We start from the raw sequence: 27,823 nt of genomic DNA, 5'->3' as shown, positions 1-27,823 counted from the left end.
ATAAACATTTGGGTACATAGCCTCAGATTTACATGTATCCATATGCAGGGAATATACCCCACATAGAAATTGCCAGGTCATAGAGTACGTACATGATCAACTTTAGTAGTGATATGAAATTGTTTTCCTAAGTTATTGTTCCAATTTATGTTTTCCTCAACAGCATGTGAGAGTTCTTTTTTATACTATATTCTCACAAAAACATATGTTAAAATTTATATTGTTGCTAATCTGTTCATGTGAAATGATGCGTGATTATGGTTTTAATTTATATTTACATCATAACAAAAATGACATTGGACATCTTATTATATGTTTATGATCCACTAGACTTTCCTCTTCTGTGAAGTGCCTATCATGTATCTTTTCATATATTATAGGATTTCTTGATTTTTTTATATAAATGTTCTTCATATTTTCTACATATTTAATCCTTGTTGGTTTTATGTATTTCAATACCTCTCTCAGTTTGTGGCTTTCCACTTTGTTCTCTTTCATAAAAAAAATGTTAATTTTAATATGATATGAAATATGTCATTGTCTTTATAGTTTTCATTTTCCTGTTTAGGTTAATGAAAGTTTCCCTACCAAGGGTCAGATAGATAGTCTCCTACATTGTGTTTTAGAGGTTTTTAATGATTTGCCTTTCATAATTACATCCTCAATTTATCTGGAAGTGATTTTGTTTATGTTGTGAGGTAGAGTTTCATTTCCTTTTGTTTTTTATTCATGAAAACTAATTGCTCCCAAGCCATTTATTTAAAGGTTTATTTTTCTCCCTACTGATCTGCAATATCTTCTCTTTCATTTATCAGAATTCTATATACTCGTGGATCTATTAGAGGGCTCTCTGTTTTGTTTTAGTTTTATATTTGTCTATTGTTGCACTGTTTCATAATATCATGTATATATAACTATATACAGTATCATGTATATATAGTTTTATATATAATATATATAGTTATATAGTTATATTGTGATGGCTGATGGTGTATATTGCCCACCTGATTTGATTTTTTTCTTTAGAATTTTTTTATGTTATCAATGTCAATTTTATAGTTAACTTACGAAGTTTCATGAAAACCTGAGCTTGATTTTTATTCAAATTCTAATGAATCTGTGTTTTGTTTTGAGGGTAATGACATCTTTAAAACATCTCTGAGTATGTTATGCCTCTCCATTTAAGTAGGTCCTCTTTAATGTATTTAAGTAATTTTTATGTATATTTTGTTAAGTTTGTCCTCAATACATTTATATTTTGTTGATATTCTAAGTATTATTGTTTTTCCTAATTGGATTTACTCTTTTTGCTGGGTTACAGCAATACAATTTAATTTGGTATATTGATTTTATATCTACTCATCGTGATAAACTCTTATTTATTCTATTATCTATATGTCCTTCTGGATTTGGCATATAGGTGATGACATCATCTTGGAATAATGCCATTTTTAATTCTTCTTGTCAAATACTTTTACTGCTAATTTTTTCTTGGTCTTATTGTCCCAGGCTGGCTAGGAAAAGTAATGAAAGGGGTCATCCTTGTCTTAGCTGATTTTAAAGGAAATATATTTACATTTCATCTATGTGTATGATACTTGCTGTAGTTTTTCATAGGTGCCCTTTGTCAGCTAAATATATCTCTGGTTTGCTAAGATATTTCATACAGAAATGTTTGATCAATTTGGATAACTTCATATTCTTTCATAATATTTTAATGCTCTTTTCATTTCTTTAAGTATATTAACATGTTATTATTCTATTTGGGATATTTCCAATATTTGTATTATCTAACTTTGTAGTTTGTTGTTTTTCTGTTAGTGGCTTCCTCTCCCTTTTGTGCACTGAATTTTTGATTGAGATTTAATGTTTCTTGAATATCACTTATAAAAATTTTTGAGGCCTGTATTTAAACTGTTTTCTACAGAGAATATTGTTTTTTCTTCTGTTAGCTTCTAAGGGGCCAGTCACCCTAGATCTATATTACACTAACTTTTCTACTTAGCATTTCTTACATACAGGTAGTATGAATCTAGCCCCAAATCTACATGAGAGAACCTTACAGGAATTCTCAGAAATAATTTTCTTTCCTACAATTGTCTTCCCTTGCCTCATCGCCCTGTTTCAAGATGGGGACAGGAATAGCAGGATAACTCTTTGTTTGTGGGTCACCCTTTTATTGCCCCCCCTTTATGACACAGAGTGTCACTAATGTGAGTTCCCATACCAAATGGGGGCCTAGTTTTTGTATCCAGAATCCTAGGATTGTCAAGTGAAAACCAGATTCCACACCTTCAGAGAGTAGCTGGTCAGGGCTACCTTGCCCCACAGAATAGCAGTTTTGGGCATTTTTAGACTTCTAATTTGTGTTTCTTATATTGCTATAAGCTTAGCCATGCTGTAAAGGACATATTTTCACATTCTATCTAGCTTCTAGCAATTTTAGGTGTTTAATGCTAGGAGGGGTTTTTCTTTTCTTTTCTTTTCTTTTTTTTTTTTAAAGATTTTATTTATTTGACAGAGAGAGCACAAGCAGAAGGAGAGAGAGGGAGAAGCAGGCTCCCTGCTGAGCAAGGAGCCTGATGTGGGACTCGATCCCAGGACTCTGGGATCATGACCCGGGCCGAAGGCAGCCGCTTAACTGACTGAGCCACCCAGGCGTCCCTAGGAGGGGTTTTTCTACACATCTGGCGTGGTTGATGGTAGGAAATAACGTCACCAGCTTTCTTTGCATCACAGTTGGTCATCTTTATAATGCACCTTATTGTTTTTCCTCTTGTCTCTTCATCTCAGCCTCTTCTCTCTTTATAATTTTGTGATACCATTTTTGTGGAGGAAATGTCTTCTTGTTTCATGTTAAATATGTTAAAAACATATTCTAACATTTTCTCCCTTTTGCTGTGGCCAATCATTTAAATAGTATATTCATCTTCAAGTTTTATTTTTAAATGTGCTTTTTTTTTTCTTGCTCTAGTGCATATTTGAGAATTTGCTTAGCTCCCCACCCCACCCCCAACTGCGGATCTCTTAATGTGCAAAGTTCTGATTTGATTTGAACTGATGCTTCCTAGCAGACAGGTCATAGTTTAAGTGCTCCACTGGTTTGTTGTCTTCCTGATTTCTGCTTGGATGCATTTCCTAGGCCAAAGTGCAGAGCATGCCTCTGGTCACAGCTATCCTCCTCCTTCCTGTGTCTAGCAGGATGAACCAAATATAATTTGCAAGATCTACTTTAGTTCCTCCTCTACCTCTAGTCCCTGATACTATAGTACTTGGAGCCAGTGAAACATGGTCTGGTTCTAGTACTCTTCTCATTTTTTTTCTGTCCTACATATAAACTTTTAAATTGTAAAAACATACCCATTGAAATGCAATGGACCAGTGGCTAAAGGAGGGTAGGATGAAAATAAGGGACTAATACTCTGACTGCCTTCAAATTTGCAGCCATATACAGAGGAGAGATTGTCCATTTCTGCCTTTGTAGATTCTGGAAGTTTCTGAGCCAAGAAGTAGAAACTGAGAGAGAGAAAATTCTCTGTTTTCTTTCAGGCAGGCAAGGCTGTTTCTTCTTTGAAACTAAGTTAGGTACATCATTGTGGTTTTGTTTTGTTCGTTTGTTCGCTTGCTTGCTTTTTCCTAACTCTCTGAGTTTTTTATTTGTTGAAATTCCTTCTGAAGATTGGCTTTGGGTCTGTTTTAGGTTTCGGAGGCGTTGCAGCAATTGTTTTTTTCTTTGTCTTCAAGTCATATTTTTTCGGGAAAGTTCATGTCAGAGGTTGATGGCCATATGCTATTTTAATTCTAACTGTATTTTTTGAGCAAAGTGATATGAAGCCTTAAAGGCATGATATTCATAGATTATTTTTTCTCACCGTGACTGACAAAATTTGCAAATATAAATTCAGTTGGCTATGCTTCACCTTGGAAGAAAGAGAGATCCATTATCTCCTTACTCTTCTCAGGGAGCTTTTAATCATTGCTTCTGGGCTAGATTTTTTTAAAGAAAGATATAATTCAAAACGTCCTACTCTATACAGAGAATTTGAGCCTATAGACTTGAATGTATTAGGAGAGGCTAAAGTCTAGTAACAAACAGACCGAAACTTGCAGTGAGTCAACAAAAAAAGTTTAATTCTCACTCATCTAATAGTCCATAATGTTTCAGATCAGTGAAAGATTAAGAGTGAAATAAGCGAAGCGGGTAGGGTAGCCTTCTGCATACAATCAATTGGGGGCTCGATATAATGGTAGCTTTGTTCTCTTCAACAGGAATCTGTCAAGGTCACCCTGAGGGTTACTATCCCTGTTAGCCAGAAAGTGGAACAAGCAAGGAAGAATGCATGGGAAGTTGTTATAAACCAAGCCTGCAAGGGGCCCAGGGCACATCTGCTCATATTTCGCTCACTGGAAGGCAGTCACAGTGCCAGAACTAACCCCTATGCAGGCTAGACACTGTAGGGCAAGCAGCGGATGCAGGAAGGATATAAAAACAGATTTTGATAAATAGCTTGAAATTTCTATCACATGGGCAATCTAGAAAATTTTATCAGGACAATGGACTCTTGGAGTTACATAACTTGCCTCCAAAAAAATTCATAAATCATCAGATTCATCTATTTCCTGTGGGGCTGTGCAGAACAGCTCATGAGAGGCTTTAGCAAAGATTGCATCTGCACGTGAATTGCCTTGAGCTTCAGAGAGCTTTTGATATCCACAAAGAACAATAGAAGGGTTTGCAAAACCAGTATGTTCACAAGTATGAAACAGCATTAACAAGCAGAACATTTGTGAACTTCACCTAATTACCGATACACCCCCTCCGCCCTATCATGGAAATGTACACTAGCTGGTTGCACTAAATGCGGAAACATTCTCAATATCTGTTCTAGGCTACAGAATGCTGATTTGTTTAGACTAGGAAGAAAGTATGATTTATTACAGAAAAGAATTAATACGCATTAAGCTTATATGTTTCATTATGTTATATAAAAACTTAGAAATTTTACCAAATTCTTAACTCTTAACTCTGAGACACTGAGAACTGGGCATAAGATATTAATTGCCACCAAACCACTTTTAACTTTTTGCTAAACTGAATGAACTACGATCTTAAGGCTATAAGAGCAGGGCAGTAAATTTTAAACATGAAACGACAGAGTGTACTAAATAAAGCTTTATCTGCATTCATTTTATCTATGAAAACCATAGCTGTTTCATGTCCCCAGCATGGTGGTGGGCTTCCCCTACCCCCCCTTATTTTTGGTTTTGTTTTTATTTGCTTGTTTTTTGCACTGCTGTTAACCTTACCGTGTAGCAGCAAGAAGACAGCCTACATGACACTGAGCCTTCATTACACTCACTATTAAACAAAAGCTCTCATTTCAGACAATATGTGAACAAACTTATTTTGAGTGCAGCATCATTCCTCAGGATTATTTATTGTGATTGTTTTATCTATTCACCGAGAATCCTAATTTTCTCAGTTCTTCACTTGATTTCAGTGTCAGCCATTCTGACAGCTAACACCTGTGCCTATTCTGGTTATTCAAATCTTTCCCTCATTGCACACAGCAATCCTGTCTCCTTACCCTTCAGAGTATACTATCTTTCGGAAAGTCTCTGGGGTTTACACAGTTTACTGAAAATAATTAAATTCCATTTTGATTTACATGAAGTCAGGAGGGTATAATGAAATAACCTCAGACCTAGAATCAGGATTTCAGGATTCCTTTCTGAGTACTTCTGTAAACTCTATGATCTAATTTCCACAGCCGTCTGAACCCACATGCATAGATCCATAGGATGAGGGAACCAGGGTGATTTTACAGTTATTATCACCTACAGAATTCCATGTGTCCGTTCATTCATTCATTCATTCATTCAAACAGACATTTACTACCAGACACTGTGCTGAGTACTGGGAGTAATAACGTACACTAAAACTTTTCATATATTAACTGGGGTAATACTTATACCCCTCCACTTTTTTTTTTAAAGAATTTATTTACTTATTTATTTGACAGAGAAAGAGAGGGAGAGAGCAAGAGTGAGAGAGCACAAGCAGGGGGAGCAGCAGAGGGAGAGGGAGAAGCAGGCTCCCCGCCGAGCAGGGAGCCCGATGTGGGGCTCGATCCCAGGGCCCTGGGATCATGACCTGAGCCCAGGGCAGACGCTTAACCGCTGAGCCACCCAGGTCTCCCCCACCCCCCACTTAATAGTTGAAGATACGGACATACACAAAGCTTAATAATTTGACCAAGCTCACATAGTAGCAATAAGCGGCAGAGCTAGAATTCAAAGCCAGGGTGACCAGCCCCAGAGCCTGCCCTTCTAACCACTGTGCTATACTACCTGAACCACAAAGGTGAGTAAGCGGAGTGTCCCTCCTGAAAGTGCTGACAGGCCACAGAGGCCACAGAGTGAGGTACATATGTAGACATACAGGGTGACGTGACCAATGCTACACACAAATATTTCCAGTACAGAAAGTTGTTTGTCTTGTGCTATCCACTTTATTGTTTTATATATAACACTTAATCCTCAGAACAAATCTTTAAGGTAAGTGTAATTATCTCATTTTTTATGTAAGGAAACTGCCCCAGAGAGGTTAACTAATTTTCCCAATACTCCAGAGTGACTGAGCGGGGATTAGAAATCATGTTTAATTCCAAATCCTATTTCCGTTAGCCTTTATCACACTCCGTTGCATAAAGAATCCTTATTTTGAAATTCTCTGAAGTTTATTTCTCCATTGTTGTACTGATTCCTTACACAAAATTAAAATTTTAGAGTAAAAGAAAAACAAGTTTGCCTGAATTTGACAACAGCGCATGAGAGAACAACGTCTCAAAGTTCATACCTTCTCAAAGAATTCACAAAGTAAAATGATGAGATTCTCTAGAATATTTGACACTGAAGCCAAATGGTTGCTTTTAGCCTTTGTTCCCTGCCTGCTGGGAATTGAATCCATGCAGTCCCTACAATCTGGATACTTGGATTAAAGAAACATATCAGAATTTTGGAATTAGGGGATGTCATAGAGATATGATTCCCTCATTTTACAAATAGGGGGATCAACAGGTAGAAGTTTAAATTCTCCATCCAAACTTATATGATCAGTAAAGTAACTGAGTTAAAAAACAGAATTCATATCTTCTGCCTTTCTGTCTCACACTCATTTTGTTAAACTCCAAACATAAATGTAAATTAAAAAAAAAAGTTTTTACACACTTGCTTTTAGGTAAATATAATATAGAGTGAAAAACTGAGTATGGGGAGTGGTTATTCAGGAATCTATGTATTTAAAATGTTTCCAAGATGATTAAATACGATTCATTGCTGATTTCTAGTATATAACATGAGAAGTTCTTTCAAAAACTGGTTTATTATGATTATATATATGGGTAGAAATAATGGGAAAGAGAGAGGAGGAAACCAAAAAATAAAAATAAAGATAATGAGAAAGAGTAGTAATGTGTGAATGATGGTGAGAAAGCAAGTGAGAAAGAACATGAAAAGGGAGAAAAGGAATGAGTGGAGGCATGTGGCAGAACATGCTCCCTCCAGTGTGCAAAGCAAGTTTCCCCATGATTTGGTTCCGTTAGTTCCAAATTTGTCTCCCACGACTCTACTACTTTTTTTTTTTTTTAAGATTTATTTATTTATGTATTTATTTGAGAGAGAGAGAGAGTGCGCATGAGCATGGCGGAGAGGGAGAGAGAAACTCAAGCAGACTCTATGCTGAGTGCAGAGCCTGAACACCCTGAAATCATGACCTGAGTCAAAATCAAGAGTCAAGGCTTAACCAACTGAGCCACTGAGATGCCCCTATATTCCCTTTATTTATACTATTTCTACCATATTAATCACTCCCCTTTCACTCTCTTCACATACACATACATATACACAAAATACAAATATGTTCAACAACAGACTTAAAAATACTTGACAGTTCCTGCAAAGTTTAATCTTAATGAGAGGGAAAAGACCCCAAAACCTTAATGAGTATGTCAGAGAAGTACACATGTAAGTGTGTATATATATTTGTCACTTTCCTGATTGTCACCACTTTTCATCACTTTGGCATGAAATTATTTTCAACCCAGAGCATTTCCATCCTGTTAGAAATTGCTCTCTTACTCCTAGTTGATAATCAAATTCTATTATACCTATTATATATATATATATATATATATATATAAGTATATTTTTGAACTGATAAATGCCAACTTAGAAATAGCTGTAAACAAAATAAAATAAACAGACTCGTCTATCAAAAAGTTTTGCTTGGGTATTAAAGCAAGGGTATTGTTCCATCTTTCACTTTCAGAAAAAAAAGAGGAATAATAAAAATATGCACAGTTGCTTACTGCAGATGCACTCTGATTTTCCATGAACAAAAGGGTAAAAGATCAGTCATAGACCCTTAATACTAAAACTCTCAATACTAAGATAAAAGTATGGGAGAATACATTTAAGTTAAATTGGGAAGCACACTCATTAAGTAAAAATAGCCTCATTAAGTAAAAATAGTCTTGGCACACTAGTCATTAATTGAAGTGTATGTCTAAGATTTAAAACAAAGGACCAATTATGCCTCCTTCAATAGAAGAAATCATGTATTCCTTAACTGCATGTTTAATAACATAGTTTTACTTCAACTGAGGAATTATATAAGCCATAGAATTAAATCTGAACTTTTTACGTCATGGAAGTCCCAAAGTGAAAAGAACAGGTTTAATTCTTAGATTTTTATGTTGTTCTATTGAGGAGAAAAGTTTTAATTAAAAAAATGTTTTCTGAAAAAAAATATGTTTTCTGGGTGATTATCCATATGTTTCTCATATTCAATGCTCAATACCTGTAGGGATTTTTCCTTCAGATTTCTTCGTTCCTCATATCTCTGTTAGCTAGAGTTGTTATTTAAAGTCTTTGTTTTGCCTTTGCCATGACAAAACAGGAATCATCCAAGTACACTCTGTAGATGTAGGAAATAAAAATATTTAAATATATTTCTTAATATTTAAATGTATCTCTGAATACCTCCATCATCTCATAGCTATTCTTTGATTGTGAAGCTGGATCTATATCTGCCTATGAAAATTCATCCACTCTTATCTAATCTTCCCTCTTAGGTACCCACCCTCCTTCATATTCCCTTTTCTGGTCTCTGCCAGCTCACTGCAGCCACCAGACCAAGCAGTGTCTTGTGCCTGACTCCTACGGGACTAAGCAAAAACTGCTGTTTCTGTGTGAGACTTCCCTTTCCTTGATTTTCTTTAAAAAAAAAAAAAAAGAATCTGTCCAATTCCATTTTATCCTCAGATTTCATCAGGATCAGGCCTCTTAGAAGCCTTCCATTATCCCTCAAGGCTGTATCTGTGCCTTTCTGATAGCCTTGTGTAGTACTTAATGATGGTTTATCAAAGCACTTACCACACTATAACTATGTGTCTCTCTTATCTTTCTCCTTTCCTTCAAGACCAATATCCCAGGCCCTAAAACCTTGATAATGTCATGGTAAGCAATAAGTAAATAGGTAAATAAATACATCTATCAATGCAGATTTACTGAAGTGCTTCATTATTACTCTAGAAATGGCATATGAATTAGTACTTTATTTAACGGACAACAATATGCATTTTTTTATGCTCTGCCTTGTTTCAGATAAATGTTAACTAGCTTATAATAAAACATAAAGTACGGGACAGTAGCCTAAATCATAAGCAAATGTGAAAGATGAGGTAAATGTAAAGTAAAGGTAGAGGCATAAAATGGAGACAGAAATAAAAGCTAATGTGGTAATTATGAATTCAAATAATACTCATTTTTCTTCTGGTTCCACAATAGTATCTTACCCATTCCAACTCTGAATGCTGGGATTTTCTCTTTATTTGAGGTGATATGTACTTGTCTGTCATCTGTAATTTCTTACAGTCTTAAGTCTGAGATGTCTGCCTAACTTCCAAGGTTTTGGAGATAACTTATGAATAGACTAAAAAAACTGGTCATTTCCCTAGAAAGCTTCCTCCTCCTCCTCCCTCTCCCCAGTGGCCCCTCATTTCAAGCTTTGATACAATTGTACTAAGTTACACTAATTGGTACATTCTTTCCCACATGTTTGGAGCTAGTTATATTGGAAGATAAAGTGCACATTTGCATAAATGAATATGTATAAGATGCAAAATAATGCACAAATATGTGCCTATGATTTATTGGATGAAAACTTAGTTCACAGTACACCCAAAAATATCTTTACCGTTTGACCATAGGAAGAAAATTCAATTCTATTTTACTAGAAATTGTGTGTGCAAAACAATTTCTGATACCAAATAAAATAGTCAATATAAAATCTGACTGTCACGAGTGAAAATCGAAATAATGTCTAGATCTCTTTTACCTTAATCTGGTTGACTCTATTTTTTTCTGGTTAATTATCCTTCTTTTGTTCATGTCTGTTTTGTTCTTGAAAATAAGGGAAGTTATTAAATGTTTTAATCTCCTTGAACCTCAATTTTCTTATCTGCAAAAAAATGAAATTAGTCTTTCCTCTATTTGGGTGAAAGCACTATATAAATGTCAGGTTATCTTTGTTAAATCCACCTGAAAAATTTGGTTAAAAAATTGTATTGGAAGTAAATCACTCAACATACTATTTACTTATTGTCCTGGAAGAAAAAATGGAATCGTGGAGCAAACATAGTATTTTTTTTCTTCTGTCTAGTAGAATGGTTCACTAGGAGAACACCAATCTTTTTAATAATTCGCTCAATCAACGACTATTTTGGGGGGTGCCTCCTATGGACCGGGTGATGTACTATGTGATAAGAACACATCATTGTAAAAGGAAAGGAAAATCCCTTACTGCATAGAGCTTACATTCTGGAGTAAATATATCCAGAGAGAGAGCGAGAGAGAGAGAGAGATTTTTTCAACTGCCTACAATGAGCCAGACACCATATATGTACATCATTTCATTTAATCCTTACCCAAACCTTGATAATTATGTATTATTGCCCTAAATTACAGAATTGAAAATTGAGACTCATAGTGGTAAAGTGGTTTCCCAAGGTCTGAAAACCCATTAAATTTTACAACAGGCTTTCAAATAAGTAATATCTAACCATAAGGCCCACTATTATCCAGAGTTACTACTAACTGAAAGAATACACATAAATAGTATGTAGAACAAACATCCTGTCACAAGATCAGAGAACCCACCCCTTCTCCTGACACATTTATTTTGAAGGGCTAGGTCTTACAGGCTTTCCTGATTTCTAATACCTGGGATCCTGCTTCCCTACAGAGATCTACATTATTTTATTAGTCTTTGATACTTTCTAAATTTTCCAGATTCTAGCTTTGGCTTCCAATGGGTCAACACTGCTGATTTTCTAGACTCTGGTCTCTTGTTTCCAAACCAGATTTTCATAGGTTTCTGTCTTTCCCAATTCAGTTGAACCTATTAGCTTTCTGGAACTCATTCATTCTTCCATTTTTAGTTAACAATTAAAATTATGGGACTAGAATCTTCTAGGCTGCTTCTACGAATGGAATCCAGATGCAATTAAAACAGAGAGTCTGTTCAACTCTAATCCACTAGCTCCCTCTGGCTTAGCTATTCAACTAGTTAAAAATTTGTTCTTTCTTGTTTTGTGTATGTATGCGTTTTAATCTCTCAAGATCGGGTTATGATAAAGTTCACAACTCCTTTTTATTGTTTTTGTTTGTTTTCAATTTGACAAGAAAATTGTACACATACTTACATGTATATGTATGTAGATGTGTATATATATATGTTTACATAAATATAAATACAAATATACATTTATATGTATTATATGTATATATAATACAAATATAAATTTATATGTATATATAAAAGAATAAAAGAAAATATACAAAAGAGAAGAATAATCACCTATAAAATCTCCCTACTCAGAAACAAGCTTTGCATAGAATCTTACTATCCTATAAACTTCTTCCTATCTATAGTAAGACTTTCTGTAAATAATTCAAAATTTGCTGATTTATTCAAACAACTTGCCCAACCTATATAAAATAAGTCAATTATATTAATCATTCCACTAAATTGCTGTTTAATTAAATTGAATAGAAATCCACATCAAAGTGCTATAGGTAAAAAGTATGTGGCAAATAGGTTATTTATTTTATGCATGTGGTTTATATATATGTGTGTGTGTGTATATATATATATATGATATGTCAGACATTTTATATAAATAGTAAAATATTAAACATTTCTAACTTGAAGGGAACCTAAATCTCTTTCTTAAATTAACTTACCACATAACCGAATCTACCAGAGCTTATGAAAATTTATTACATTTCATCTTGAACCCCATTTGGGAAAAGGGACAAAGTTTCTCTTCAAATTATAACTCACAAAGCTACTGCAATTCTATATGCACATCATATTGATTAATAACAGTGAAAAGAAGCTCTGCCTTCAACTTGGCACGATTCTGTCTTCAGGGAATCATCACGTTATCAGGAGATGTGCAGTTCCATGCTGGTAACATAGACCACTGTGCTCAATTTTGGGATTTGACAAACTGAAGTTTATTCAGTAGGCTTTGGCTAATTTCCTTTGGGAAATCAGTTCAGTAAAATCCATAGATAGGGCTCGATTTTTTATTTTTAAAGGGACAAATTCACAAAATTAACACTTTCCAAACCTCTTCACAACCAGGACCATATATAGGCATACACTTATACACTTACATGGCTTAAAAATCACTGTTATCTGTGTGACATAACCATTCCAAACTAAGGCAAAATTTAGGTCTTGACCAGAAGTCTGAACAGAACTCATCACTTACATAAAATATTGATTCCACAGGTGTAAATTTAATTAGCCAATCAGTATTAAACACAATTCTTCATGGCACATTTAGGGAAAGGTGAGCTATTAAAGGTATAATTTGGGAAAGAGCAGAAGACAAAACTGTTTAAAATCATTAAAAAGTCCTGTTGGGTTCACTTTTTAAAAAGGTGTGAGCTATGTTAATATAATGTTAGCACCAATATTTCCATTTATGACTGTACTTTATCTAACTGAAATTAATTCTTAAAAAAGATAGTCTGTAGTTATAATTTATTTTTTTAAGATTTATTTATTTATTTTAGAGAGAGAAAGAGAGAGAGAGTGTGGAGGGGGAGGGGCAGAGGGAAAGGAAGAGAAAGAATCCCAAGTAGACTCCCTGCTGTGCCTGGAGCCCATCCTGAGATCATGACCTGCGTGGAAATCAAGAGTCCTACGGTCAACCAACTAAGCCACCCAGGCACCCCTGTAGCTATAATTTAAAAAGCACCTCCTTAACTTTTTTTTTTTTAACTTTTCTTCTTTTCCTACCTGTTTTCCTTCTTTAATTAAAAGTCGATTAACAAAGTCTTCTTTCTTACCTCTTCTTTTTTTTTTTTTTTTAAGATTTTATTTATTTATTTGAGACAGAATGAGAGAGAGAGAGAGCACGTGAGAGGGGGGAGGGTCAGAGGGAGAAGCAGGCTCCCTGCCGAGCAGGGAGCCCGATGTGGGACTCGATCCAGGGACTCCAGGATCATGACCTGAGCCGAAGGCAGCCGCTTAACCAACTGAGCCACCCAGGCGCCCTTTTCTTACCTCTTCTTAGGTTTTTGGCACCCTACAAAGGCCACTGAAGCATCCCTTTCAGCTAATGGAATATCTCTAGTCTCTGCTTCAAACTTTCGTGCTCCTGTCCTGTGTTGAGAGATAATTCGCCATAAGTTTCTCCTGTTTCTGCACATTTTGGAAGCAGAGACACTGAACACTTGCTTTTGTTCCTATCTTTTTGAGAATGTTTGTAGAGTGAACATTCTTGAAAGACAGAAGTAGTTTTCCCCACGGAGCAAACAGCAGGTTTGTTTACAGTCCAGTATAATAAAGGTAAGTTCTCCCTCTGCAGCAAAGGGCAGGTTTGCTTCCTGCCATTATAAAAAAAAAAATTGAATTTCCTAAGCTCAGGGAGCTTCAGCTATGACATAAACCCACTGTGTGTATAGGTTTCACCTAGCCCTCATCATATCACCCTGTAGTAACTGGAGCTTGGGGACCTGATGCAAAAAATATGACGATACTCTGGCTACTGCTATCACTGTAACTAACAAACGGCCCTTTGTCTCTGTTTTCTGTCAGCATCCATGAAACTGTGGCAGATCTTTCACAGTTCTTGACATTTTGTTTCCCCAGTTTCTGTCCTTCTGCTTTATAAGTAGATTCTCTTCTCCACCCAGATCCTTTAGATGTTGACTCATTTGGTTGGTATATTTTTCTTTTCAGTTTCTCTCACATGTCTGCCTCCTTAGTTGACTTTTCTGTCTCAGGTTCCCATTTTTCCAGGGAAAAAAAGAGGATCTGATTAAATGGTAAGTGACAAGGAATTAAAGACAGAAGGATAAAAAGGATGAAAGAGAAAGTGTGGAATACAAAGGAAAGTATGGCTTATACATGGAGCATGGACCCAAACCCATACAACAGCTGGGTTTTTGATTCTATCCCTATTAGAGACATTGTTTTAGAGACTTTTGGGGCTGGGGGCTGGAGGGGCTGCATTACTGGGGGAGGGGTGCCTTGCTTATCTGAGAGTTTGATTCTACCTTTTCATTTCTTAGTGTTTACTGCTAAAAATATTACTTCTTTACATCTTTTTCCAACCCTCCAACAATAAAATCAGTAGACTCCTATTCAGATAAATACAGTTAGTGATAAAATAATCAGGAATTTTTACTTGCTTATTATCTCTTATTTCAGCGAGTTCCAGAGGGATGAGCAGTAGTAGCCCCCTGCAACATGAGTCCCGAGAATCAGTAGAAACTTATTATAGATGTAGATTTCCAGGTCATATACCCCATAAATTCTGATTTAGTAGAGTTGATTTCCATTTTTGGTGAGTCTCTTGGGTGAATCTGCTAAAGTCTGTCTACAGAATATGAGAAATTCTGCCCCAGAAACTGTCTCTTGATCCAGTAATATGCACATTTGTTCAGTCTCAAAGAGATAGTTCAACCCCAAATATATAGATTAGTCACAAATGTTAGTTGATGGCAATGATTTGCCCTGGCAGACACTCCATTGCCAGGTGTGTTTTCATAGTTACTTTTTCGCCCATGAAATTGACAGATTCATATTAATATGGAAAAAAAACTACTTAGTTTAAGCATTTTGGAATATATTTGGAATGATTCCTTCTCCTTATGATATGTATATTACTAGCAATGGCCATATACAGAAAGGTATATAAGTGGAATGAAAAAAAATTGGAAGCTGTAGCTTGTAAACACCTTTAGTAAAATACTGTTATCCTAAAAGTATCTTATTTGAGTAAGTTAAACAATGTGAAAACTTTTGAAAGACTAATAAGGGGGTGTTTTTGAAGAGTACAGACTATTTCAGTCATTGCTATTGGGATCATAAGATATAAAATAGGATGTTAGTGAAAAACATCTTATATCAGTGTTTGAGATGCATGTAGAGAGGGTGTAACTTAATGGCATTCGTAGTTCTGCAGGTATCTCTCATTATTCTAACTCCCTAATAATGATGCTCATGGGAAAATTCTTGATTCATTTTCTCAATATTTTTCAAATCAAATAGAATTAAATAACCCAAGTAATAGAAATATCGCCACAATAGCTCTTCTCCTTGAGTACAGACCAGCATATTTAATTTCCATCGAGTTTGATTAGGAGTTTCACACTTAAATTTAATCAGAACATACTCCAGGTGAAACTCATGAGAACAAAGAAAATGCCATGTGTCTACAGTACTCTAGAGACAGAGATACCGTAGTTTAGAATTCCAGGGACTACAACACTATTGGAAACGTTTTCATCTGCACATCAAACTGAATTATTGTGGCATTACCTGGGAAAACTAATGTTACATAAAACAATTTGATCGATATTCTAACATGAACACACTTTCACTATCAATAGGTGGTCTTTATCAATAAGAGCACCTCTTAAAAAAAAGCAACATAAATTCACACAGTGTATTTCAGATATTTATCTTTTCACTAAAGTTATGTTGACAAAAGATTACAGGACTTACAGTTTACGACAACTTTTACTTTTTTCACGTCTGGGAATGACACATCATTTTCCGCACTGCATTCATATTCTCCAGCTTGGTCCCTTGTAATTCCATAAATGTCTAAATATTGTCCATTTTCAAATGGTTTTGCTACAAGAAAAAAAGTATAGCATGTTTAATTGTAGCCGCCTGAGGCTTCATTCAAATAAAATAACAATCTCATGTCTTCCTATTAGATACTGCTGACAAAACAATCCCAAAAGAAACTGGGGAATTATTAAACCCTTTGTTCTCCTATGTTCAGAGGAAAAGTCAGAGAAAAAAGCAGAAACTGAACAAGGGATACTATAACAACTGTTTCCCCTGAACAGGATATACATGTGTTCTTTTTAATTGATTGCAGTCTCCTAACCTCGTCACACATCAAATAGAGCTCTACACATTTCTGTAATTGAGTTCAACAACCTTCTAGCAGTGTAGATGAAATTTACTAATATGGCTTGGTACATATTGACTTTTATACAGTGTAAGCTAGCAAGCTGACACTTAACCTAACTAAATGTTGCTTTTCTTTTGGGAACATTTCATACTCATTCTCAAGGTTTCAAGCCAGATGGCTTGATAAGAGTATAGAGATACATTAAACCATTGCTGCATTTCAGTTTCCAAAATTATTAATTTTTTAAGGGAGGCACACTGTATATACTATATATAATCGATCCAATAAACTTCAGGAAAAAATATGGTTCTCAAACTAAGAGTTAAGTGGTGGTAAAAACTAAATTATCTTTATTTTTTAATATCCCAGGGAAAATATTCTTATTTGACTAAAAATATCATTAGAGTAAAAATATAAGGACATAATCAAAGATGAAAAAAACAATTGCCAATGAATGAAATTTGAAAAAAAGTACTCCTTTCTGAAATAATAGAATTCTGATTTATTTGAAAGCAGAGACTCAGGCAGGAGGGATCCTGATTATCAGATGCGGTGGAGGAAGAATGAGTAATTTCTGGGGCTGGGGGGGCGACTCTTACACAAGTCTTGAAAAATCACATTTCAATGCATACCAAAGAGAACTGGAAAATGATACAATGATTCCATTAAATGGTCTGTTCTCAAAAGTCAACCTTATTTCTGTTTTTAGTCTAGTCTCTTGCCACACTACATAATGCTGTAGAAGTTAGAAAACTAGTAAGAAGATTCAATTTTAGGGGTGCCTGGGTGGCTCAGTCGTTAAGCGACTGCCTTCGGCTCAGGTCATGATCTCAGGGTCCTGAGACGGAGCCTGGTTTCAGGCTCCATCCTCCGCGAGGAGACTGCTTGAGATTCTTTCCCTCTCCCTCTGCCCCTCTCCCAGCTTGTGCATCCATGTTCTCTCTCTCTCTCTCAAATAAATACATAAATCTTTTTAAAAAAAATTCTGTGTGGGCCCCTGGGTAGCTCAGTCAGTTAAGCGTCTGCCTTCAGCTCAGGTCATGATCCCAGGGTCTTGGGATCGAGTCCCGCATCGGGCTCCCTGCTCCGCGGGAAGCCTGCTTCTCCTTCTACCTCTGCTGCTCCCCCTGCTTGTGCTCTCTCTCTGAATAAATGAAATCTTTTAAAAAAATTCTGATATAAAAGGCTACATCTTATTCAATATTTAATATTGGCTCTACGAACATTTGTTGACTATATCATTAAAGAAAAATAACATGATAGAAAGTCCAGAAAATATGACATTTCATTAGAGATTAATTTTCTTATTCAAACAATTGTTATCCATGACACCATAAATAAAATTAATATTTACCTTTTATTGATTCCTTATTATGTGTAAGGTACCATGATAAATGCTTTTCCTTTTTTTAAAGATTTAATTTATTTTAGAGAGAGTATGAGTGGGGGGAGGGGCAGAGGGAAAGAGAATCTCAAGCAGACTCTCTGCGGACTGTGGGGTCTGATTTGGGGCTCAATCTCACAACTCTGACATCATGACCTGAGCTGAAATTAAGAGTCAGACACTTAAGTGACTGAGCCACCCAGGCTCTCTGATAAAGGCTTTTCATTATGAATTCCTCAGTTAACCTTAGGTAAATGCATCAGGTAGGTTCTTTCATATAGAATAGGATTCTATATGGTAAAAGAAGTTAAATATCTTGTTAATGGACCCAGTGACTGATATGAAAGTAAGAATTCCAAAACCTACATGCCTGATCTGTATGCCACTGAAATGCTGCATTAGTTTTCTCACTTGTAAATGGTAATAATAAAAATGCTTCTTCACTGCAAGAACTAAATTAGGCCATATATGTGTAATCTTTGCTCTCAGAACATAAAGTACCATGTGGACATTGATTTGATCTCTGAATTATTAGTTTTCCATAGCTGCCATAACAAATGACCACAAATTTACTGGTATAAAACCATATAAATTTATTATCTTATAGTTCTCTATGTCAGAAGTCCAGAAGAGGTCCATGGTAACTGGAATAAAGGGTCCTCCAAAGATCTTCGTGATCCTAATTTTTGGAGTCTGTGACTCTATTAGCTTTCATGGAAAAAGGGACTTAGCAAATGTGTTAAGTACCTTGTGATAAAGAGACTATGATGGAGGGCTCAGTCCAATCATATGAGTCTTTAAGTGTAGCATGTGGAAGAGTGGGTCAGTGAGATGTGAGTGTGGTGACTTCTCACCACAGATGACTTTGAAGATGGAGGAAGTGGAACACAAGCCAAGTGGAACGAGCCAAAACTGTGTCCTCTGGAAACTGGGAATGGCCCTCAGCTGATAGCAAAAAAAATGGATTCTCCTCCAGAACTAAAAAAAGAACACAGCCTGTCAATACTTTCCTTTTAATCCAGTACAACCAGTATCCAATTTCTGAACTATAGAAGTGTAAAATAGACGTGTTTTAAGCCACTAACTTTGTAGTGATTTGTTACAGCAGAAATGTAGAACTCATACAGGGCCTCCTTGGACTAAAATCAAAGTGTCAGCAGTGCAGGATTCCTTTCTGGAGGCTCATTCGCTCATTCAGGTCATTGGGAGAATTAAGTTTCTTGCTACTATGGTACTGAGAACCTCATATCCTTGGTAGAAGGCCATTCTTAGCTTCTGGAGGTCCCCTCATTCCTTGCCTCTTAGCCCCTTCCTTCATCTTCCAAGCCAGCAAATGGTGGGTTAAGTGCTCTCTCACTTTGAATCTTCAGGGCTTCTTTTCCAGGTGCATCTCTCTGAATGACTCTTCTGCCTTCCTCTTCTACTTTTAGGGACTCCTGTGATTCCACTGAGTCCATCTGCCTGATCCAAGATAATCTCCTCATCTCTAGTTCTTAACTCTAATCACATCTAAAAAGTCTCTTTACCATATAAGGTAACATAGTCACAGTTTCCAGGATTAGGACATGGACATCTCTGGGGGCCATTATTCCACCAACCACACTTGTTCAGTAAACTTGCAGTTATTTCGCACATACAAATTGTGATCTGCCTATAATTTTCAAAGACATCAGGAAAAGAAAATGTGTGGTCGAACTGATAAATTTGCTGAGTTCATTAATACCTCTGAAAAATATGAGTGAAGTTCAGAAAAATAAATTTAATTAAGACATTCTTTTGGAAGCAAATGCCTTTCAGGAGAATGTACTGCAAACCTAACAGGTAATGTGATTTGCGGAAGTGTTATTAGAGCCCAGAAGTAGTGGGGTTTGAAGAAGCAATGAGAGCAGGATGTATGGGTAGATAAAATCATGGAAGCCACCTACTGAAATGATTGCAACGGAGGTTTCAGAAGCATACAAAAGCAACCAGTAAATAAAAAGCTCAGCATTTTGATTTGTTTTGTTACTTATATATATAATAGTCCATCAGACATTAATGAAGAAAAGTTCTTAAGTCAGCTCACAATCATTTCCTTCTTGCCTTCCATCAAATGACATTATTTGTGCCAAGATCACTGACTAGTGAACAAAACTGTTTTCATTTCAAAGAGCTTATAGTTTACAGCGGAAACAAAAATATAAGCAGGCAATTTCAGTAAAGTGATAAGTATATTTGGAGTAACTATAGATACTATGCTGTCATAATTGTGCTGGTATAACTTCAAGAAAAACTTTGAAAAATGTGTTCAGGCCAGAGCATTCATGTAGTGGAAGGCCTTGCATGGCTTTGAAGGAACATGTCTGCCCTTTGACTTAAAGAATAATTACAGTGCTATAGGTAAAAGAGTACAACAAATTTGAATATTTTAAAATACTATATTTTAAAAAGAACTCTGGGATTCTGCTCCCAGTTACATTTAGGAATAAAGATCAGACCTACCTCCTTGCCATAAGCCACTAGAGAAATGGATAAAATATATAAAACAACTCATTTCAGACATTGGATAACAGGCCACGGAAGACTGTGATCCCTGAAGCAAACAAGGGCAGCCCTACAATTGATCTCCATAACATTCTATCTCCCTGTGCCCAGTGATCTTGTTGACTTGTGCTAAGAAAGACTGGAATTCCGGCAGGCCACAGGGGCTGGATGTAGTGGTGCAGAGTTCTAGAGAGAAGGAACACACAGTGACAAAAAAAATATAGAAATCTACATGTGCTTCCTTGTCTTTACTGCAGACGAGGCTGTACATGCATAGGGAGAAATCCCAAAATGTTGGGAAAAGAATAACTGCAGAATTTGTATGCTGAACAATTCCTAGAGCTTGAACAAGTTGAGGAGACATTTGATCTCTGACCAGAATGGGCGGGCCTCTGTAATTATTCACTGGATACTCCAGAGGGCTTATGTCTTAGTAGTGGGACTTTAAAAAAAGCTGGAGCAAAGACTCTTCTAGACCTGCTCTTTAAAGCTTTAAAACAGGGGCGCCTGGGTGGCTCAGTCTGTTAAGTGTCTGCCTTCGGCTCATGTCATGATCCCTGGGTCCTGGGATCAAGCCCTGCATCGGGCTCCCTGCTTGGCAGGGAGCCTACTTTTCCCTCTCCCTCTGTCTGCTGCTCCCCCTGCTTGTGCTCTTTCTCTCTCTGTCAAATGAATAAATAAAAAAAAAAATCTTTAAAAAAAAAATTAAAGCTTAAAAACAGGGTTCAATTGACCAAAATTATCTCTAAATTATATAGCTTCATGTAAGAAAAAGGAAGGACACTTTTTAAAGGACTAAAATACACCCTAGACAACCAACAAGCTAACAACACAATGTTCAGCATCCAATTTAAAAAATTACTGCATATTCAAATAAGCAGGAAACTGTGAACAATAACTAGGAGACAAATCAGTCAACAGAAAGAGATCTAGAAGTGATAGAGATGATAGAACCATCCGACAAAGATGTCAAAATAGCCCCCATTATAACTATGTTCAAGTATTTAGGGTAAAATGCGAATATAATGAGGAAAGGAATGGAAAATAGAAAAAAAAATTAATCCAGTGAGAATTCTTGACATTGAAACACAAACTATCTCAGGTGAAATATTAATTGGCTAAAATTAACAGCAGATTAGACACTGAGGAAAACATATTAAACTTGAAAGCATAGCAAGAGTATATAGTATATATCCAACCTGACGGAGGAAGAAAAAAGTACTAATAGCCAATTAAATAGAAGAATCTCAGTGACATATGGAACAATATAAAAATTTCTTATATATGGATATCGGGGCCCTGTGAAGTGGGTAGAAAAAAGTATTTGAAGAAATAAAGGTTTGAATATTTTCCAGATTTGATGCACACAATAAAATGGCAAATCCGAAAAGTTAAAAATCTCCAAGGAGGATAAACACAAATGAAATCATTCAACAGCAACATAATAATCAAATTTCTGAAAATCAGAGAAAGAGAGAAAATCCAAAAAGCAGCCAGAGACAAAATACTCATTACATATGAAGAAAGAAAAATAAGTATTTTTCAGACTTCTTGTCTGAAACTATGTAATCCAGTTGACAACAGTACATCAGAATAAAAGTTTAAAATCAGTCCTGCAAGCTTCAACCTTAAGAAGCTAGAAAAATAAAAAAAACTTAAAATGAATAGAGTTGTGGAAATAATAGTGAAAATCAGCAAAGTTAAAAATGGACAATCAATAGAATCAATGAAACCAAAAGCTAGTCTCTCAAAAGATCATGAAAGGGATAAAACTTAGCCAGACTGTTAAAGAATGAAAAGAAAGACCACACAAATTACCAATATCAGAGATGAAAAAGAGGCCATTCCTATACTAACTATACTATACTGAATGGCTACTAAGTAAATATTAAGAAGAAAAACTACCTACCATTTAACTCAAGAATTTAGATGACATGGGCAAATTCCTTGGAAGACATGAATCTTCAAACTGATTTAGAAGAAAAGGAAAAATCTGAATATTCAATATACATTCATGAAAAGAAATTGAATTTGTAATTTAAAAATTACCAACAAAGAAAACTTCAGGATCATGTTTATTAAGATTTTAAGGAAGAAATAATACCACATACACAAAGTTTTTCTGAAAATGAAGGAGGGGGAGATTTCCCCAATTCATTTTATGAGGCTAGCGTTATCCTTAATATCAAATTAAAGATGCCAAAAGGGAAAAAAAAAAACTTATAGACACAAAAATATTTTGAGGGGTGCCTGGGTGGCTCAGTCATTAAGCGTCTGCCTTTGGCTCAGTTCATGATCCCAGGGTCGTGGGATCAAGCCCTACATCAGGCTCCCTGCTGGGGGGGAGGCCTGTTTCTCCCTCTCCCACTCTCCCTGCTTGTGTTCCCTCTCTCGCTGTGTCTCTCCCTGTCAAATAAATAAATAAAATCTTAAAAAAATATTTTGACAAATAATATTTAGTAAACAAATCCAGTGATATTTAAAATGATAATACAGGGGCGCCTGGGTGGCTCAGTCATTAAGCATCTGCCTTCGGCTCAGGTCATGATCCCGGGGTCCTGGGATCAAGCCCCGCATCGGGCTCCCTGCTCCACGGGAGGCCTGCTTCTCCCTCTCCCTCTCCCCCTGCTTGTGTTCCCTCTCTCACTGTGTCTCTCTCTGTCAAATAAATAAATAAAATTAAAATAAATAAATAAATAAATAAAATGATAATACACCATGACCAAGTGTGGTTTATCCCAGGATTGAAAGGCTGGTTGTACAACTAAAAAAAATTAAACAGTGTAATTCACTATATTAAGAAGAACAACAAAAATATACGAGTTTCTCTAGATGCAGATAAATCATTGAAAAAATTCAATATTCATTCAAGATAATAAAAAATTTCAGGAAACTGAGAATTGAATGGTACTTTCTCAACCTGACAAAAACTCTTATGAAAACCCTGTATCTGATCTCATATTTAATGATGTAAGGGTAAACAGTGTCCCATCCAAGATGAGGGTCAAGGCAAGACTGTCCACTTTGACCGAAATCTCACATCTTACACATAAAGTAACTCAGCAACTACCATTGACCTAAATGTGAATCACAAAACTATAAATATTCTAGAAGAAAACAAAGGAGAGAATCTTTATGACCTTGACTTGGCCTAAGGGTTCTTAGATATGACACCAAGAGACAGCCATACAAGAAGATACTGATAAACTGGATTTCATCAAAAATAAACAATGTTTGCTGTGCAAAAAGCACCATTAATTAATGGCAAGCCACGTAATGGGCGAAAACCTTGTAAATTACATATTAGACAGAGGACTTGTATCCAAAATATATAGGAACTCTCAAAACTCAGTAAAAACATAAAACCTAATGAAGAAATGGGCAAAAATTTTAAACACACTTTATTAAATAAAAATACTTAGATAGTAAATAGGCATCTCAAAAGATAATGAACATGATTAGTCATTAAGAATATTAGGAAAAAAAAACAAAATGAGATTTTTCTGTATATGTATTAGAATGGCTAAAACAAACAAAAATGGATTAGTGCTAGCAGGAAGCAGACCATCTCCAGCTCTCCTGCATTGCTGGTGGGAATGTGAAATGATATAGTCCTTTTGGAAAACAGTTTACCAGTTTTTCATAAAATTAAACATGCATTTACCATGTTCCTAGCAATCTCACTCCTAGAAAAATGCACACAAAAGTCCATATACAAATGTTTATATTATTATTTTAAGCTTTTAAAAATAATTTTAGAGAAAAAGAGAGCATGCATGAAAAGGGAGACAGAGAATCTCAAGCAGACTCGGCACTGAGCACAGGGCCCGATGCTAGGCTCGATCTCACAACCCCTGAGATCATGACCTGAGCCGAAACCAAGAGTCTGACACTCAACCGGCTGAACCCCCAAGTGCCCCTGTTTATATTAGTTTTATTGACAATTATTAAAAAGTGGAAACAACCCAAATGTCACTTTAACCAGTGAATTAGTAAACAAACTGTGGTAACTCCATATAATGCAATACCATTTGTCAATAAAATTATTCATACATACATAACTTGGATGGATCTCAAATACATTTTACTAAATGTATTTAGACTCAGATGATTACATGTATGGTTTCGTGTATAGGACATTCTGGAAAGAGCAAAACTGTAGAGGTAAAGAATAGATCAGATTTGGCCAGGGGTTGGGGGATGGAAGGCTGGTGGACTACAGAAGGGCAGCATGAAGGAATTTCTTAGAGAGATGAAACGGTTCTATATCTTGACTGTGGGCACGGATATGTGAGGACTCGTTTGTCAAAACCCACAGACATAGACATGGACATACTACCACACATCCACTAAAATGGACAAATTAAAGAGATTTGCAATGCCAAATATTGGCAAGGAGGTGGACATTTTGTAGCACACAGCTCTCTCTTAAGAAGGCACATCAAAACCCCTGTTTTCCAGTGCTTTCAGTCCTACAGGGAAGGAGAGAATTTTAGGAGTATTCTAATTTGGTTCTTGGTTAATCACATTTTAGAAGTTCCATAGAGGTGATGTGAATTACACCTCATTTTGCTATCTGTTGCCTTAGGATTTCGGCTGAAGGTTCCATTTGAGCATCTTATTATACTAGCTTTGTGACCTAGGGCTTTCTGTGAATAATATATTCTCTACTCCAAGCTCTGGCCAGAGAATAGAACTTTGACTTCTTTGGTGTTTAATTATTATTACAAGTTCACAGAAATAGTATTCATAAAAGATTACCTGAAGGAAATTCATTCATTTCTTTAGCTATTTAAATTTTTTCTTCTCAGAGTAAGCTGGTACATAAAAAGCTGTAAACGTGCACTACTTTATTTTGGTTCTGATTGAATTTCCTTTACCAAACCTTGCTTTGGTGTTATCACACCAGTCTTCATTGAGAGCCAATATAAGAAAGGCCGTATGAGACTTCTTATCACATTTTTATCAGAAAAGTTACTGAGGTCCTGCTGTTATAATCGATGTATCGACTTTCTGAGGATCCATGGGAGAAATTCTTTGTGCATCTTAGTACCAGGAAAAGCTCTGCTTCTGACATCCTAATTTGCTTTGATATTATGATCCATGATCTTGTAAACTGTTTCTCTCTTTTCTAAGCTGCTAGGAAATTTAAAGCCAAGATAAAGGAAAATATACTTTTGATGTCTCTATGCTTAATGGTGTTTTCAGGATCATTAAGTAATATGTGGACAGACCAGGACATCATAAATAAGAATAGCACAAGCTATTTGGAAAATAGCTATATTACATAAAATGGAATAGAACTGTGTTAGAATCAAATAGATTAGATGATTTCCTATTGGCTATTACCATGGAGCCTTCGGATCTTACTTTGTGTACAAGCAGAAATATTGGCTCAGCATACAGAAAACAAGGAGGGATGGTATCTAATAGGAAGGCCGTAATGTTTGGGACACCACCTCAAGATCATCAAACAGCATTTAAGTGACTGAACATGGTGACACTTCTAAGTCATTTAGCTTCTTGAGGAAGTAGATATATACCCACAGTTACTGCAAAATGTATTCTTATGGATGGTGTTGTCAGAAAAAGGAAAAAGAAAAAAAAGGTATTTTATAACAATAATAGAGAAGGAAGTAATTAAGACTGTGGGCTTCAGAGTAGATGCACTAGGTTTCAGTGATCTGGGTCAATTTTTAACTTTTCTCAGGGTTAATTTTGTCATATAAACAAAGAAAACAATATTGACTTCACAAGGCTATTATGAGCACTGAGTGTAAGAATATGTATAAAACTGGGACGCTGGGTGGCTCAGTTTATTAAGCGTCAGACTCTTGATTTTGGCTTAGGTCATGATTTCAGGGCTGTGAGATCTATCCCTGCATCGGGCTCCACCCTGGGCATGGAGTCTGCTTAAGAGCCTCTCTCCCTCTCCTTCTGCCCCTCCCCCACCTCTCTCTCCCCTCTCTAAATAAATAAATAAATAAATAAATAAATAAATAAATAAAGTTAAAACTTAAAAAAAAATATATAAAGCCCTTTGCAAATCCCAATAAAATTAAAACAAAGATATGTATTTTAAATATTTTAGTTTATTTATTTGAGAGAGAAGAGAGCGAGAGAGAGCATAAGCAGGGGGGAGCAACAGAGGGAGAGGGAGAAGCAGGCTCTCCACTGAACAGGGAGCCCAATGTGGGGCTGGATCCCAGGACCCTGGGATTATAACCTGAGCTGAAGGCAGACGCTTAACCAACTAAGCCACTCAGGCACTCAAAATGAATATTTTTATTGATAAAAACTATTAATAAAAATAACATTGAAATTATGAGGTATTATTCAGTGTGTATAGTGTTTGTATTTAAGAGGTAAGGATTAGGTTGTCAGATCCCACAACATAATTTGATTTTGTTAAGCAAAGCCTATAGAGGTAGAAAAGCAGTTTAATAGTGTAAAGAAAAAGACACAACACATATGCCTGTCCCTATCAGGTAGGGATCTAATTCACTCAGCATTGTACTAACAGATCCTTTCTTAACTGCCATCACGCATTTTGGATTATGTGACTATTTTTCTGGCCTCTCTATAGTTGGTGATTTGAGATGCATTTTCCCTGGAAGACAAGTGATTCCTTTTCCAATGGCAAGTTTAATCATTATTTTTCCTTTCAAAATTTAAATCAGAAAAAAAAAAAAAAGGAAAGGAAAGTGAGATAACATACTGTACTTTATACTGGGAAAGAACTGCCTCTCTACCTCCTTCCCAGCCCTACCCCTAACACACACACTTTCTTCAAGAGGGGTAAATTACAAAAAGGAGTGCTTGCAAAGGAACTGGCTGTTACTGTTAATAGGGTTGTTTGCAACTAGGTTCTGCTCTGTCCAGGTTGAATCCATTTCTTGCTAAGTATTATTTACGGCTCTACGAACAGAGCCATATGTTACTGGCCTGAACCATGTGAAACCTCTATTATGTTCCATTTGAAAGTATTGTAACTTACCTGGATGAACTCGTCAACCTATGCTATAGTCTAATAAAACCATCTTCCCCAAGTGACAATAGCTGCAGATATAGAAGATTCAACTGGGTATCAGGAAATTGCCTTACACTTCCACTGTGCCTGTAACTTACTGTATGGCCTTATATATATGTCCCTCAACGTATTTGTTCCTTACTTTTGCATCTGCAAAATAGAATTGTTTTGTTCCTAGAATCATTCTTGTTGAGTAAATTCCAGTTACCGACGCTCTTCTTTTGTCACGTGAAACAGCCCAGTGCCTATGAAGGCTGCAGAGCTAATCCCAATTATGTGCCATAACTCTCCTATGTGTATATATATATATATTTTTTTTTTTACAGTTTTTTGACTTTTCTTTTTTTTCTTTAATTTTTTATTGTTATGTTAATC

At 35.9% G+C, this 27,823-nt stretch overlaps 1 protein-coding gene across 1 annotated transcript in view; it reads right to left on the bottom strand.

The window, feature by feature from the left end:
- Window positions 1-27,823, bottom strand: part of NEGR1 (neuronal growth regulator 1) — an 862,215-nt gene that overhangs the window by 267,353 nt on the left and 567,039 nt on the right. Inside the window, exon 4 of the mRNA XM_045897413.3 lies at window positions 16,091-16,222. Within this exon, the coding sequence (XP_045753369.1) occupies window positions 16,091-16,222 (132 nt within the window). The remainder of the gene's footprint in view (window positions 1-16,090; window positions 16,223-27,823) is intronic.

This window comes from Mirounga angustirostris, unplaced genomic scaffold (genome assembly GCF_029215605.1).
Source record: "Mirounga angustirostris isolate CCGP_5_RB_7025 unplaced genomic scaffold, mMirAng1.0.hap1 SCAF_4, whole genome shotgun sequence".
NCBI lineage: Eukaryota > Metazoa > Chordata > Mammalia > Carnivora > Phocidae > Mirounga > Mirounga angustirostris.
This window is presented reverse-complemented; position numbering and strand designations above follow the sequence as displayed.